The 16,349-nt window shown below is 43.9% G+C and overlaps 1 protein-coding gene across 8 annotated transcripts in view; it reads left to right on the top strand.

The window, feature by feature from the left end:
* DIS3L2 (DIS3 like 3'-5' exoribonuclease 2) overlaps positions 1–16,349 on the top strand; it is a 727,039-nt gene that overhangs the window by 26,114 nt on the left and 684,576 nt on the right. For 4 of the 8 annotated variants that reach the window (XM_040349688.1, XM_040349687.1, XM_040349689.1 and 1 more), the window contains one exon: positions 1,480–2,023. The exons of the other annotated variants lie outside the window; for them this stretch is intronic. In XM_040349688.1, coding sequence (XP_040205622.1) covers positions 1,489–2,023 — 535 coding nt within the window. In that variant the 5' untranslated portion in view covers positions 1,480–1,488. The remainder of the gene's footprint in view (positions 1–1,479; positions 2,024–16,349) is intronic. 8 annotated transcript variants of the gene reach the window in all.

The raw sequence follows: 16,349 nt of genomic DNA, 5'->3' as shown, positions 1-16,349 counted from the left end.
GAGTGGCATAGGTGTTCTTTTAAGCTCCAAAAAACTCCATGTTCTGAGGCTCCAGAGCTGTAAAAAGACTGACGCTGGTAAAAGCTTTTTAACGCCTGACGAGCCTTAACATTGTATACAGTGTTAATCTGCCTCTCACTATGGGAGCCCATTGATTTGAAGTAACGCCAGAAGTTGGATCATGATTGGACTTGCGGTGCGACTTTTGTGCTTAGAATCTTAAAGGGGAACACCTGCTAAAATAAGAAATTCTGCCGTGGGGTCCCCGCTCCCAAAATCCATATCGGACCATTTTCCGCGCAGATGAGTCAGGAATGGGGGGTGAGAGCCTCACCCCCCTACTCCAAAGCACCTTGTCTCATGTTGAGGACAGGGGCTTCTTCCCTTCAACCCCCAGATCCCAGACCCCCACCAGGTACATACCCATGCATCCAAAAGTGTCAAACACAGGTTTTTAAAGTGTTCTTTATTAAGGCAGCGCTGCCTTCTCCCGTAATGCTGTGGGGCTGCCATCATCCAGAGGCCTTGCCTGGCCATGCGGTGATGTCACAAGGTGCGGGGCCTCGGATGATGTCAGCGGTTGGCCCGCCCCATGCCAATATAGGTTATGGCACACGGTGGACCAAGCATTACACTGGGAGTTTGCGTTGAGTCAACATCGGAAGAACAGAGCGAGAAGACCTGGCAGTGGAGGGAGAAGAACCGGCTGAGAAATGGGAAGAAAAGTCTGAGCTGCCTTGATAAAATACTTAAACCTGTGTACTGTTTGTTTTTGGGTGAATGGGTAGGGGTACAATGTACCCTATACTCATTTACATAGGGTGGATGGCTGGGGGTGGTTGGGAAGAGGCCCTTGCTGTCATTAAAACAAGGTGCTTTGATGTGGGGGGCACGGGGCCCTCCTGCCCCAAAGCACCCACCCGCCCATGTTGAAGGCTGATACATTTTTCCTGGTGTCGGTAGTAGCTTTACAGCTTGGTGTGTGTTTTTTTTTTTTTTTTTTAGAATGCCCGTGAGCATGAGGCCTTATACTTGTGAATTGGTTGCAAACTTCCTTACCTGGAGATCTAGTAACTAGTAATGGTAATGGCATTTATGTTGCAGGTTGTGAACACTGAGCTACTGCCATGCAATTAGCTGATTTGTGTGTGTGTGTTTCTTCTGGTCATCTGCATCTTGGCATTTTGTCAAGTTACTCTTTTGGGATTAAGTATATCTAGAATACTTAGGCTATTGCAACTAGAGGATTTCACAAAGCTTTGTGTGTGTGTGTGTGTGTGTGTGTGTGTGTGTGTAAACCAATGTCTCAGTTTAAAATAAAAACTTGGGCTCTGAAATATTTTTCTCAATGCTAAAGAGACTATGTCCAACTTTTTTAGCACCTTTTTTTTTGTTGAGGTTTTATTCTATCACTGCTTGCTACAAAATTAATTTTTTTTTTTTTTTTTTTTTATCCTATTGTTAATTTTGCCTGTGAAGATTTTTTAAATGGACCACTTACTGCATTCAAAGACGAGCTATGGTCAAGCAGCAACAGAAGGTTCAAATTGGCAAGAGGGTCAACCGAAGAATGCTTATGCTAGACTTGTGCAACAGCATCACAGTGGACGTTTCAAACTTTACTTGAACTATATAGCACAAAAACTGCAACAAGAGGAAAGCGTTCATGCGGATTCTGTATGTGACAAAGATTCTGCTTCTGCGGGTGCTATAAAAGATGGTAATGGAAAAAATGGAATAGGTGCATGTGGTTTAAGGCCTGAGAAGAGGTCTGAACTTGGCAACACCATCAAGAATCGAGTAGCAATAGTTCCAAAGCACCAGTATGGCCGCGATAACAATGAAGATACAGATTTGGGTGTGGGAGACATGTGTAAATCTCACGCTCTGCAAAACAGCAGCAATATGCGGTCTTCAAAGGACAGTCATGATTATGAGTGCAGTAAAGAATCTCGGCATGAAAAGGAAGTGTCTGTATCTCACATTTGTGCTAAAAGTATTTCAAGAGGGCAATATTTTGAAGGTATGGTTTTAGTGAAGGATTGTTGCCAGAAATGTCTTTCCTAACCTTTCAGTGTAGGGGTATTGGTTAAAAGAAATGTGTGTTTCCTAATCATTCCATACAGTAAATTCTGACAGCTATATGCAGCTACCTTCAAGTGATTGTACACTGTCAAAGCTCCAGAGACACCCCCCCCCCCCAATATATCTCCCACTTCTAACTAGCTTCAGTTTTTCGCTGTAGTCCTTAGGTGGTGATCTCCCTCTGAGACGTTTAGCTTTTTACCCATTAAAGTCTTTCTCTGTATTTCATATATCAAGATATGGCTGCACCTTAACCACTGTTGCTGTTTATGCAGCTTTTGGATTGGTTGACTTGGGTAGAGCCTTGGGGGATTGCACCTAGACCCTGCCTGATATGCAGAGCTGCCCTGTAATTTTGCTGATGCACTTGATCCTGCTGTGTGGGCACTCTCTTTGCACCTCTGTGGGAATATGCCAATTATGAAAGCCAGTAAGGTGTTAATTCCTACAGTCATGCATCAGATGTTATTGGGGGAGCCCCTAAACATTAATGCTACCAGGGTGTCCATTCCTATGCCACCAATTTAAGAGTGGGGGTGAGCCTCTTACTGCATGCAAGTCCTCATGGCAAGAAACAAAGTTATTTTAATTTTTTTTTTTCCCCATGGTAAATTTTGTACACTTTTGCTTCTGTATGTGTGGCCTAGCATGCTCACTGCACCTGTACCTCTTCACCTATAAAAAAAAAATACTGTGCTTGCTGCTTCCTGGTGCTCATTGAGATCTGAGCCTGGAAACATCTGGTCTTTTTTTTTTTTTTTTGGGAACATGGGTAATCTAATTTTGCAGTACTTTTTTTTTTTTTGGATTGCAGCTTACACAAATGAATTGCCCTCCATCAAATACTGCTGCAGAGTAGTGAATACCCCTCCTGAGGTAAAATTTATGAACATGGCAGGTCAAATGGACTTGATAGTTCCGAGTTTACTTTTAATCTTGTTGGGGATGTAAGTTTCTCTGTTCAGGGCCTTATTACCCTATTTCTGTCTCTCTGCATTCCTCTATCTGTGGGAAGTTTTTTGGCCTTATTGAGGCCATAGATGGTGGGGCACACAAGTGTCCTTCAGCCTCCCAATTCCAGCCAAGACCTTTCCTCGTCTACTAATTGGTAGAACCCATCCTATATGGGGACTTGCTTCACCTGCAGAAAACTGTGCTTCTCCCCCACCCCCAAAAACCTTTCGCCCAGCAATTTCTGATTTTTAAGGATATTTCCTTAAGTTGGTAATAACTGGTAGATCCTTCATTGCCTGCCGTAAGTTCCCTAGCCCTGTGGAGGATAATCATGTGTCAAACATAGATTGGTTTGTCCCAAGCATGTTTGAAGTCATTTACAGTTGACTGACTTGCTACCTCTGCTGGAAGTCTATTGCAAGCATCAACTGCCCTTTCGGTAAAGTACTTTCTAAGATTAGTTTTGAACTTTTGTCCCGTTTGAGGTAATGTCCATGTGTTTTGATCTTTAATATTTGAAAACCTTGCCCTCTTGAACATTTTCTTTTTTTTTCTTTCAATCTTCTTTTTATTTTGATTTTCAAGCAGAAAAAGTAACAAACTGGGGAGGCACTCCCTCTGGTTTTAAAACCAGTACATAATACAACAAAAGATATCAACCAATATTGCAAGTAATTCACAATGTCATCTCTGAAAAAGGAAAGACACACACCTTTTTTGTATATTTTATCTCATCATAACTCTTCTTTCCCGACCTCCATGACCCAGAGTCTACTCAACTAATGCCCCCTTTAACTCCTTAGATTTTGTTTCTACACTCCTATGGGCAAATAAGCCCCTGTCCCTCCGGGTACCCTGTGACCCAGAGGAATTGGGGCAATCTGTCCTTCCCTTCTGTCTCTCTCTGCTTTACCACCCCTACCCAATCCCCCCCCCCCCCAATCCTCAAACAGCATCTCCCTCCCCATCGCACCCCACACCGCTGGCCTCATCCGTCAGTTCATATCTATCAAAGCCTTCCCTTCCTCCGAATACCTAAATACATTCTACTCCGCCCACGTAGCCACATATACCTTCCGGTTCTGCTTTGAAGTCCAGACCAAGTCCTCCATTCTATTCAAATCTTCCACTCGATTAAAGTGGAGGTTCACACAAAAAAATTAACATTAGATTGAGGCTAAGTATGCAATGCAGAATCGGGTGTTTATTTTAAAATCAATGCTGTACTTACCGTTTTAGAGATCGATGTTTTCCCGCCGCTTCCGGGTATGGGCTGCGGGACTGGGCGTTCCTACTTGATTGACTTCCAACGGTGGCCTACAGCGCGTCACGGTTCCCGAAAGTAGCCGAACGTCAGTGCGCAGGCACCGTATAGAGCCGCACCGACTTTCGGCAACTGGTGACGCGCTGTATGCGACCGTCGGAAGGCTGTCAATCAAGTAGGAACGCCCATTCCCGAAGATCATACCCGGAAGCCACGGAGAACATCTATTTTAAAATAAACACCCGATTCTGCTTCGCATAATTGGCCTAAATCTAATGTTAAATTTTTTTTTTTTTTTCGGGTGAACTCCCGCTTTAAGCCACATCCTTACAGTTGGTGGCTGGGACTGTTTCCACATCCCTGGGATACAGGCACACGCTGCGTTTAAAGATGAAAAACTACAGATTTCCTATACCGCCTAGCCGAGGTCTCTGTATCCTGCAGCAGATAAAAGGACCACTCTTCTGGTATTTCCTCCTCACTGAATTTTTAAACGATTGCCCAGACTTTTTATCCAAAAACTTTCAATCTTAGGACAGGCCCAGAAAATGTGCATTAGGGTTCCTCCTTTTTTTTTTTTTTTTTTTTTTTTTTTTTCCTCGCACCTCCAACATCTATCTAACATCTCTGGGTAACATCTATTTAATACTATACTGTCACATTGGGCCTGCTCTAACCCCGGCCATATTTTTTCTCCAGTATGTCTACTCCAGTCAATCAGCCGGCTCGATAGTGCCGCCTGGTAATATTTATAAATATCTGGGGCCGACAATCCTCCATCTCGTTTGGCTAAGGATAATATACGACCCTTAATTCTTGGACATTTGTTTGCCCATATAAACCTATTTAAAGAGGGATTGTTTGCTTAAAAAAAAGTTTTGATATTGCAGTAGGGAGTGTCTGAAAGAGATACAGAAATTCCGAAAGTATGTTAATTTTAATAATGTTAGATCTCCCAAACCACGAATGGAACCCCTACTGCCATCCATCCAGGAGGACCCTTGCTTTCGCCAATAATGGTGCAAAATTGTTTAAAAACTTGTGTTGGGTCCGCCGGGATGGAGGTGCCTCGATATGTGAGATGTATCAGACCATTTAAATTTATACTTGGATTTCAATATCTTCAGTTCTTTTTCCGGAAGCGCCACCCCCATCGCCTCCGATTTATCTTGAAATTTGATAAGTCTCCATATATCTTTAGTTCCTGTAACAAGTTAGGAAGGGATTCCATCGGGCTGGTCAGACTGTACATCATGTCATCCGCATATGCTGAGATCTTATATTCTGTACCTCCCAAAGACACCCCTTTAATAGCTGGATTAATTTGAATCCTACTTGGTAAGGGTTCCACAGCGCAAATAGAAGAGGGGATAAGGGGCACCCCTGTCTTGTCCTGTTTGACAACTTAAAAGGTGGCGACAGTATTCCGTTCACTCTGACCTGGGCTGACGGGTGAGTATAGTTTTTTGCGATCCATTGTAACCTCTTGGATTGGAATAAATACTTATAGAGCGCCGAATGCGAGTTGTGAAACTCGCGTCTAAGCGCTTACCAACAAGCTGGGGGTATCCAGTTCCCAAGAGCAAAAAGAAGCTAGGACATCTAAGTAAAAGAGGGGGGGGGGTGTCAGGGCACAAAAAGCCTATCCCTACTCCCTGACCATGGACCGCAGCGTCCTGCTAAAGGCTTGGAAGGCCAAGTCTCTATCTGTAGGCTTGTGAAAAAAGAAGTGTTTTCAAGCCCTTACGGAAGGCCATCAAGGAGGAGGATGCTCGGAGCCGATGAGGGAGCTGGTTCCAAAGAGTTCCCCAGTGTTTGGAGCCGGCGGCCACCTTTTGAAGCTGATCGACTAGATTTAATAATTGCTAACAGGGCGTCAGTCGAGCGAAGCTCTCTGGGTGGACAGTAGTGTTGTGTCATATTTGATAAGTACATCGGACCTAGTTGCCAATAGGCCCGAAACACCAGACAGAGTGCCTTGAACTCAACCCGTTTTGCTATCGGGAGCCAGTGTAGATTCTTAAGCACCGGGGAGATGTGATTCCGCCTTGGGCAGTTTGTGACTAGTCTTGCAGCATGATTCTGTGTAATCTGCAATCGTTTTATCCACTTCTGTGGGAGCCCTAGAAAGAAAACATTAGAACAATCTAACCTAGAGTGGATAAGTCCATGAACTAAGATCATACGGTTGTGCTGAGTGAAGAGATTCTTAATTTTCCGTAATAATTGCAGATGATAGTTGGCTGATTTTATGCAATATTTTGCGTGAGGTACGAAGCTTAGTTCAGCATCAAAAATTATACCCAGATTTTTTACCTGCTTAGCTGGAGTTGGGGCAGGGCCAAACGAGGATGGCCAGGCAGGTAAAAAGGTAGAGTTGGCTTGTGGGCCGATCAGCAAAAGCTCAGTTTTGTCGGCGTTAAGGCCTAGCCTGTTTGAGTCCATCCATTGTTGGATGTTAGATAATCCCTTATTCAGCTGCTCAGGCATATTAGGTCCACTTGCAAGGTCTGCCAAGATCTGTGTGTCATCCGCATAGATCTGGCAGCCTAGACCATAGCTGGTAATGAGGTCGGCAAGTGGGCGCATGTAGCAGTTAAAGAATAAGGGAGAAAGGGCAGAGCCCTGAGGTACCCCGCAGGTCAATGACTGGGTAATTGAGCGGTACGACTCCATTTTTATGGAGTGTGTTCTTTCTGACAGGAAAGATCTAATCCAATTTAACACTGCGTCCTCACAGCCAAATAAGGATTGCATTCTAGAGAGAAGGATAGAATGGTCAATGGTGTCAAACGCTGCAGAGAGGTCCAGCAGCACCAAGGCTGCGGACCCCCCCGCATCGCGGACACCCAGCAGACGTTCCCTCATATCTAGGGCAGACATCTCCGTACCGCGACCAGGTCGAAATCCCGACTGGCAGTCATGGAACAGACCGTGTGACTCAAACTGCTCCTGCAGCTGGGTAAACACAACCTGCTCCAGGACCTTAGATAGAAAAGGCAGTAGAGAAATGGGGCGGTAGTTGGTAAGTATCGTGGGTTCCAGGCACACTTTTTTCAATAATGGGAGTATGATTGCTCTCTTGAATCTAGAAGGCACTATACCCAAGCGGAGGGACAAATTAATTACTCTGCAGATGTCAATAATCAGAGTGTCTACATGCTTCTGAATGAACCAGGCAGGGCAGGGGTCATCAGGATAACTGGTTGGTTTCAGTTTTGAGATGATAGCTCTGATTTCCTCCTCTGACACTAGGCGAAATTTCTGTAGTTTTTCCGGGGTGGTTTTGGCTTTTGATGTTGCACAGGGGGGTGCTAAGGAGGATCGAGCACGGATTTTCTCCACTTTTGAAATGAAAGACTGGTGGATATCATTACACAGTTGTGGGGATGCCATAATCTTGGAGTGGAATCTTTTGGGCTCAAAAATCTCCCGGACTATGGCGAACAGTTCTCCCGTTTGATTAGGGGCAACGCTAATTTTGGTATTATATGTTCTTTTTAGCGTTTTTACTGCCTTGGCATAACCTCTGCAATGTATGCGGTAGGCTTGTTTGTCCAGATTGCATTGAGATTTTAGCCATTTTCGCTCCAAGAACAGTCTCTTTTTTTTGAGAGGGAGGAGGCTAGATGAATACCACGGTTGGGATTTCTGTAATCTCGGTCGGTTGCTAGCCACCTGAAAGGGCGCCACTTTGTTCAATGATTTTTTTAGCCTAGATTCAAAATCGTCCAAGGCACTCTCTAATTGGAGAACACCTTCTTCGAGATCGTCAACAAGCTTATTCTCCTCAATCTCGTTGTCGGTTTTAATATAGCAGTTCTTGAATTCACCACAGTTCACAGGCTTAAGTTTTCGAAATGGGATTGACTTACGCATGTTATTACCCGCCTGTATTCTTTTGAGAGCAAAGTCGGGAAGAACATACGAAGTCAAAAAATGATCTGACCACACAATTTTTTGTATCGTCACTTTTGAAATGGAAAGACCATATAGGAAAAGGGCATCTAAAGTGTGGCCCTTGATATGAGTGGGTTCCTTGATATGCTGGGTGAAATGTAAAGCCTGCATGTCATCCAGGAGATCTTGAGCATCCTGGTTCCGTACATCATCTAGCCACAGATTTATGTCACCCTGAATCACTACATGATTGGAAATCAATGAAAGTTGCATAGAGAAATCGGCAAAATCAGAGAGAAATTGGGCCAAAGGGCCAGGAGGCCTATAGATGATTGCGAATGTGAATGTTGCGTTATCATTCACTAAGCATTTCGCTGCTAGGTGTTCAAAGGTATTATAGGGAGAAGAGATTTCTTGGCAAATCAAATTAGTGTCGTGAATAATGCATATGCCTCCACCTTTTTTAGTTTGTCTATTCTTGGTCATGATGCTATAGTTGCTGGGTAGTAATTCATCATAGATTGATTTTGAGCTGTCCTTAAACCAGGTTTCTGCAACTCCCATTATATGAGCACCAGAAATTAGCAGCACATTGTGAATTTCATCGCAGTGCTTTACTGCGGATCGGGCATTTACATATAGGGCCTGAATAGACTCAATTGAGTAGGGCTTGACCAGTTTTTTCTGTCTTTCCCGAAGTAAATGTGGCCGGTCAGTGATGGTAGGGGCCGGAGCAATTTTTGCAGTATGGGATAAGCAAAGCGCATTAATATCTATTAAGGGAGGGATTTGAGATTGTTCCCAGGAAAGAAGCTCTGCACGTGAGTAACACAATCGTGTACCCTTACCTGTTGATGGAAGATCTGCGCGTGTCATCTTAGTGTTATTGATGTTAAAGAGAGAAAACGGCAAAGGCCCCCGTGGCCCCCGCCGACACCCGCGGACGGGTACCCAACCCCATGTGTCTCAGTAACATGAATTGCCAATTTATCCGATCAAAAGCTTTTTCAGCATCTGTTCCGAGAGACACACGGGGTTCGGGAAGTACCAGCCAAATGGATCAGATTCAGGGTCTTAACCGTATTTTTTCAACCGCTTTTATTTAAAGATTTCAATGTCTACCCTTTAACTTCTTTCCTCTAGAGCAGTGTTTCTCAATTCCAGTCCTCGGGCCCCCCCAACAGGTCAGGTTTTCAGGATTTCCATTATTTTGCACATGTGATTTGATCCGTTTCACTGCCTTAGTAATCACCACAGCCTTTTCATCTGAGGGAAATCCTGAAAACCTGACCTGTTGGGGGGGCCTGAGGACTGGAATTGAGACACTGCTCTAGAGTGTATTAAGTCCCTGAAGTCTGTTATCCCCCAGTCCAGAGTTGGGTAAAAAAAACGGTGAAAGGTGTATCAATCTTTTTGTAAGTGAACTCTCCAGAGCCGGACACCCTATTCTAAATGAGGACTTGCTAAAGATGTATATAGGGTATCGGGACCTCCTTACTCCCGTTAGTGACCCTCTAGTAGTTGTGTGTGTGTGTGTGTGTGTGTGTTACGCTCTGTTGGGTCTTTTATGACAGTCAGGAAGTGTTCCTTTTTGACCCGATGTCTTTCAGCACCATGTTCCAGACAGTAATGTACTTTGATAGAAAGCTATGGCCTGCTAAATCTGATGCCAAGGCCTCTACCTAGTGGTGGGACAACCCCGCTTCTTGAAGGGGCAGACATCTGTTGGTCCTGGTTCAAATTTTGGAAGTGTGTGTTGGGGGGTGTTGTACTCCTGCCTCTTTCATGCTTTTAATGCTTTTAGACATGTCCAATTTCCTGTCATTACAATTGGACCTCTTTACTGTTTACTTTACTGTCAGTTATCCCAAGGAATCCTCATCCCTGTAGCAACAGCAGAATAATTTGGGTTTCTACTCTAAGCACTCTTTTTATGGTCCCAAAATTCGAATTGAGTTCTCTGGCCCATAAAACACTTTAATCTGTTCTGTATGTTCAATGGTTTTGTATTAAATGCCAGATTGGCCACTCCCTCACCACTACTACTTCTGGGAGATTTTTTGGCCTCCAGATATTTTTTACCCCGTATTCTATGAACGCTTGCATTTTTATTTTTCCCCTCTATGCCAGCTCTGTGTTTTATGGTGGGCAATAATTAACAATTTGTTGTGCTTTAATTTTGGTGTCTCCAGGGCCTCTCTGGTTTTCACTATAGCGCTTACCCCAGTTTTGGCTTTGTGCTAAGGGGATCCAGGTAGCTGGGTACCTGGATCTAATGAAGTAGCTATTCCTATCTGACTGCCAGTATGTGTCAGAAGGGACAAACTCTGCAGAGCATTGGGCAAACACTTAATATGAGGAAATCAATCTTTGGCCCATCTCAGATTGGGGGGGGGGGGGGGGGAATCTGGTAGAATGTACCTTATGGGATTGCAGGCATCTGTTTCTCAAGTTAACAATGGTCCCATCAGGACTTTTGTTTAACATGTTAAATTCCATCAGACTTTCAGTGAATCTGAGGTTGCTTGAGTTTGTGAGAGAGATCAGAAAAACCGTGCAGGACACAAGCTGGATAATCATAATCCCTGGGTTGTAGCCTGCTACCTTCAGGTGATTGCTGGACACCCCCCTCTAGGCATAGCCCTACGCCAGTTCTGGACACCTGAATTTTATTGCTAGCTTTGGTTTTGGACTGTTTTTCCCTAATGTTTTAACTAGTTTGTTTACTTATGAATTCGGTTTTACTTTGATTTCTTCAATCAACACTTCAACTCTTCTTTGTCTAATACAGGGGTGCCCAACCAGAGGCCACATGTGGCCCGCGGAGCTCTCTGATGTGGCCTGCGACATCCTGCTCTGGGATGGCTGGTTGGAAAGCCCAGATTGCAGGTTGCCAACCTGCCATCCAAGAGCATCAGTGTTGTAAATTTTTTGTTTGGTCTTGTTTTTTCTTGGATGCTCTTCCCGGGATGCTGAGGGGGGGGGGGGGGGGGGAGATATGAATGAAAGATATATGCTTGATTTTGACCATAAGGTAACAGGGGATGTACAATAATGGGTAGGATTGTTATTGTGTTGTATTGATTTTGTTGTGTTTAATTGTTTTCGTATTATGTGCTGTATTTTGTTCTATAATAAAAAAAAGTAAATGAAGCCAGCGGTAGAGGAAGCAAGTGGTTTTTCAGAAAGTGCACTCACCTGCAGGATATAATAGAAGTCTATGACAAAGTGCAGCTTGACGGCAGGAAAACCTCAGGTACACTGCAATAGACTGCAGACCATCAGTGTAAAAGCAGCCTTAGGCCCCTTTCACATGATCGATCGGACCCTCCATTCACCTCTATGGAGCGGACCCTCCATTCACCTATATGGAGCGGCAGACGGACTTTTGTCCATTTACACCTGCCTACCTCCAATTCGATTTGCTAAAAAAAACAAAATTTGATCTGGCCCCTTCTATCTGATTGGATAGGAGGGCCCATAGAGTAGATTGGGCGGTGTCTGCTTTGCATATGCAGACTGGACACAGACCTGTCATCTGCCCACTCCACTCATTGTGGCTGGTGACTAAGTCGCTTAAGTGGCCCTCTGCTTTCAAAAGGTTGGGCACCCCTGGTACAACAAGCCGAAGCATGATAAAACCTTAAACCCTGACCATGAAGCCTTTCTTGGGTGTATTCCCTCTGACAGGTGAAGCCTTAGGGCTTTTATAGAGACTAGTGGCATGGACAAGTAACACATGTATATCCTTGTTCAGAGCTTAAAGCGGGGGTTCACCCTAAAAAAAAAATTCTAACATTACATGGAGCCGACCTATGAGACCGACAGTATGCTGTGTGTTTTTTTTGCGTACATTCCATTATAGGGTTTTTTCACCTCCGTCTTTCCCGTGGGAGTGGGCGTTCCTAATCACAGGCTGTGATTGACGTGCTTCTGACCGGCGCATACTGCGCGTCACAAGTTGCCGAAAGAATCCTAATGTCGGTGCGCAGGCGCCGTATAGAGCCGCACCGGTGTTCGGCTTCTTTTGGCAACTCGTGATGCGCAGTATGCGCCGGTCGGAAGCACGTCAATCGCAGCCTGTGATTAGGAATGCCCACTCCCGCGGGGAAAAGTGATTGACAGGAGAGAAACTGCTGCAGTACTAAGGTAAGGATCGCGATAAAAAAAAAAAACGGATTAGTTATTGTCTATGCCTGCTAGTTTACTTGAGCCAAAGTCAAAATTTAGGGTGAACCTCCACTTTAAAAGGCCCACTTCTACCCCACCACAGTTGGAAAGTGAAAAACCTTCTCCTAGAAGACATTGATATTTAATGGAATAAAGGGGACCCAGAGGTGGTGTTACGGGAGGCCAGAGATTTCTTCCCTATGCTGCTATACTCATGCTATGGCTTCATGCGATATGCTTGTAAATGTTGTTCACTGCTGTGCACAAAAACCTTAGCATTGTTGCACGTAATTCTCCCTTTATCATGCCCCTCTGGGTACGAAGACCTGGTAAGTATAAAAATACATTTACCATTCGTGAACAAATGGGGCAATTTATGATTTTGGCTTGGCTCAGAAAATGTCTTCACCCCTCGGAGAATCATTGTTTAACACTATTCACTGTAGCAGACCCTCCTGTTTGTTTTAAAATATTTTACCTATAGAGATGTACTTTTCAAAGATTGCGAGGACAGAAATTTTAAGACACACTAAAAGGCTCTTTAACCTTGCAGGCCCAGCTCTGAAACCAGTTAAAGCTAATTGTACTAGGTAAATGAACAACCAACATGTTTCCTCCTGTCTTCCATGTTTGAACCTTGACAGATCACTTGGTGCCCTTTCACACGTACGGACCGTATATCCGCATTTTCATCCGTCCATTTGCGGATGAAAACGGGACATACATGGGTCCCTATGTGATTACGGGTGTCAGTGGATGAACATTCGCTGACACTCGTAATTTGTCAGCCTCCGCAAAGATCCGCATTTGCAGACGGAAGAAATCCTATTTTTCTTCCGTCTGCCGGATCGGATGAACACGGACATACGGTCCGTGTTTGTCCGATCCCCCATAGGGGAGAGCGGAGGAAACACAGGGCGGTCCCTGCAGTGTGCGGGGACCGCCCTGTCAGTTCAGCGGGGATTTTACGGAGGATCCCCGCTGAGCTTTGCGGACACACGGAGCGGATCATTACTGATCCGCTATGTGTGAAAGGGCCCTTAAAGATTTTGCTTTCAGACTCCAGAATGGCTCTCATTTCTGTCTACATGTGCAGAATCTTATGTCTGAAAGCCTGGCCAGCTGAAGCTGCTTGTAAATGATGCCTTGCGCATATGCCCTTTTGATGGAGGATGTCTGTTTTTGAGTTGACCTCTTAACCACATCCTGCCCGGCGGGTTTTTACAGCCACAATGTGGCTAATTGCCGGTAGGCCGTCTATATACAGCCTCCGGCCACTGGGCCGCGATGTCCACCAGGTACCCGTGATCGGCAGTGACATTGCAGGGATGTGGAGCTCTGTGTGTAAACAGAGCTCCACGTCCCCTCAGGGAGAGAAGACTGATGCTGTGTCCCTTGTACATAGGTGCACAGCATCGGTCACCTCCCCCAGTCAGTCCCCTCCCCCCACTGTAAGAATCACTACCAGGATACACATTTAACCCCTTCCTCGCCCCTAGTGTTAACCCCTTCCCTGCCAGTCACATTTATACAGTAATCGGTGCATTTTTATAGCACTGTTCGCTGTATTTATGTGAATGGTCCCAAAAATGTTAAGTGTCTGCCATAATATCTCAGTCCTGACAAAATTCGCAGATCGCCATATTACTAGTAAAAAAGTCAGTTCTATCCCCTATTTTTTAGCCACTATTACTTTTGCGCAAACCAATCATACGCTTATTGCGTATTTTTGGTAAAAAAAAAAAATGTAGAATACATATCGGCCTAAACTGAGAATTATTTTTTCTTTTTTTCAAAAATTGTCGCTTGCTTTTTTGTTTTATAGCGCAAAAAATAAAAACCGTAGAGGTGATCAAATACCACCAAAAGAAAGCTCTATTTGTGGGGGTAAAAAGGACGTCAATTTTGCCTGGGCAGGAAAGGGGTATATGTGCCCAGTAAGCAAGTGGTTAATCAAAAATGTTACATCCTTCTCAAAAAGGTGTCACTCACTCAGACTGCATCTTCAAAACCAAAACTTTTTTCTTCCTATGCGCAAGACATGGCACACACAACCTACCAAGTCAATCCCAAACAGGCATGTCCTCTCTCCTAAGAATGATTATATATATATATATATATATATATATATATATATATATATATATATATATATATATATATATATATATATATATATATATATATATATAAAATAAAAATTCATTTCTGTCCCAGACACGTGGGTTCACTCTGAAGCTTGGTTCTGTACCAATTTGAAACTACTAACCTCACCCCCTTGCTGTTTTCTTCTGTCGAGCCAGGCAAAATCTGCTCAGGAACAGTTAGATTTAAAGACTGCCCTGCACCATTTATTTTTCCAATACCTCCCTAGAGGACCGGTTCAAGGCATTCTGTTTAAACCTATTCACGGTACAAAAACCAGCAGGAGATTATATTGTCCTGTACTAGATTGTTTTGCATATAACCAATGTATGGCTTTGTAACGTTTATGGCTTTGTAATTTTAAGTGTTCAAGATCTATGTTTTCAAACCATTTACCAACTTCACCCATGCTTCCTGCGCTTCACAGTAGGAGAAACGCTTCCAATTTGTCATGCTGCCATTTAGTCTATTTTCACCCAAAGTTTTCAGTTATTTGTACTAATCAGTACTTCAGGCGGCAGTACCTAGTCGACCTTCTAAAGTGCTCATCTCCTTTTCATACATCTGAAGTACTCTTCAGGCTCTTTTAAGCTTTTAGTTGGATAATCCACTTTCAGGTCTGTTCTCCAACCTTCTCTTCACTTGCAATACTTGAGATTCATTCAGGACAGTGCCCAGAAAAGTCATCCCTCCAGAACTTTTTTCTTGTGTCAAATCTAAAGATACTTTTGGCCTTCCTGCAATCAAAATGTCGCCAGAATTTGGCTTGAAGTCCTGTTAAGGCAGTTTTTGGCCTCGCTCATTTTGTTTCATAAACCTCCTGGCTTTGTTTGAACCTATCAGAACTCTTTAGATCATCTCTTCTGCAAGGTGACCATCTTGGTGGCTATTATGTCTGTTTTCAGTGGCTCTTGTAGTCATTCCTTATCCTTTGCAGATATTGGTACTTAAGGTGGCATCTAACTGCCATGGGTATTTTTACATTTACTTTGGTCTTGCATGTAACAAATGTAACATATTTCTCATAGTAATGTTACTACAGTGATGGCCACACATTTCTGGGTCCTGTTCCAAGCAGCTGTCTGAATTTGGGAGCACAGGAGGTTACCCACTTGGCGCAGGCACCATTCAAAGAATACGTTGTATTTTTTGGACAGGCGGGCCGGTATTGTCACTCTCCACCTTGTCCAATCAGACTGCATTTTCTCAATGCGAAGCATTCTTTGAAAGATGCCTGTGCTGACTGGGTGACCTTCTGTGCTCCCAATACAGCAGGGAAGCGGCTCTGCATGGGACCCAGAAGCTACTAGTAAATATAACTTTATTAGGGGTGGGTAATGGTGCTTTCCAGCTTCTAGCGATTCCCAAAGACATGGTTTTGAAATGACTATATAGGAAATATCCATACCTGGAATTTTACTGTAGACCTAGTCCTTCCCCCTTTATGCATTGCTCCTAAACACCCCATCATTGCTCTTCATTGTTTGAATGTTGCCACAGCTATCTGCAAAATACTTTGTCCTGTTATCCTGTCATTGCAAGGGACATGAGCTTAAAAAATCACTATATTGCTAGGTGGTTAAGACTGGGCAAGTTACGGTAACTCTTGTTCTTGGGCCTGTTGCCACTTTTTTGCCTCAGTGTTCCCCACCCTTCTTATTCATATCTCAGGTGTCTTATGGCTGGCCATACAGTATGCCATTTTCCTGTTCAATTTCCTTTAGACTTGCCTTCAACTATGAAGTGCAAGGGCCTGCCTGATTGTGTACAAATTGAAAGTGTTTTAGGTTTGACCTCTATATGGTTTTAATATTTCGAAATAAATTGTATA

Source organism: Rana temporaria, chromosome 4, assembly GCF_905171775.1.
Source record: "Rana temporaria chromosome 4, aRanTem1.1, whole genome shotgun sequence".
Taxonomy (NCBI): domain Eukaryota; kingdom Metazoa; phylum Chordata; class Amphibia; order Anura; family Ranidae; genus Rana; species Rana temporaria.
The sequence above is the reverse complement of the archived record's forward strand: the minus strand, read 5'-3'. Positions and strand labels throughout refer to the sequence as shown.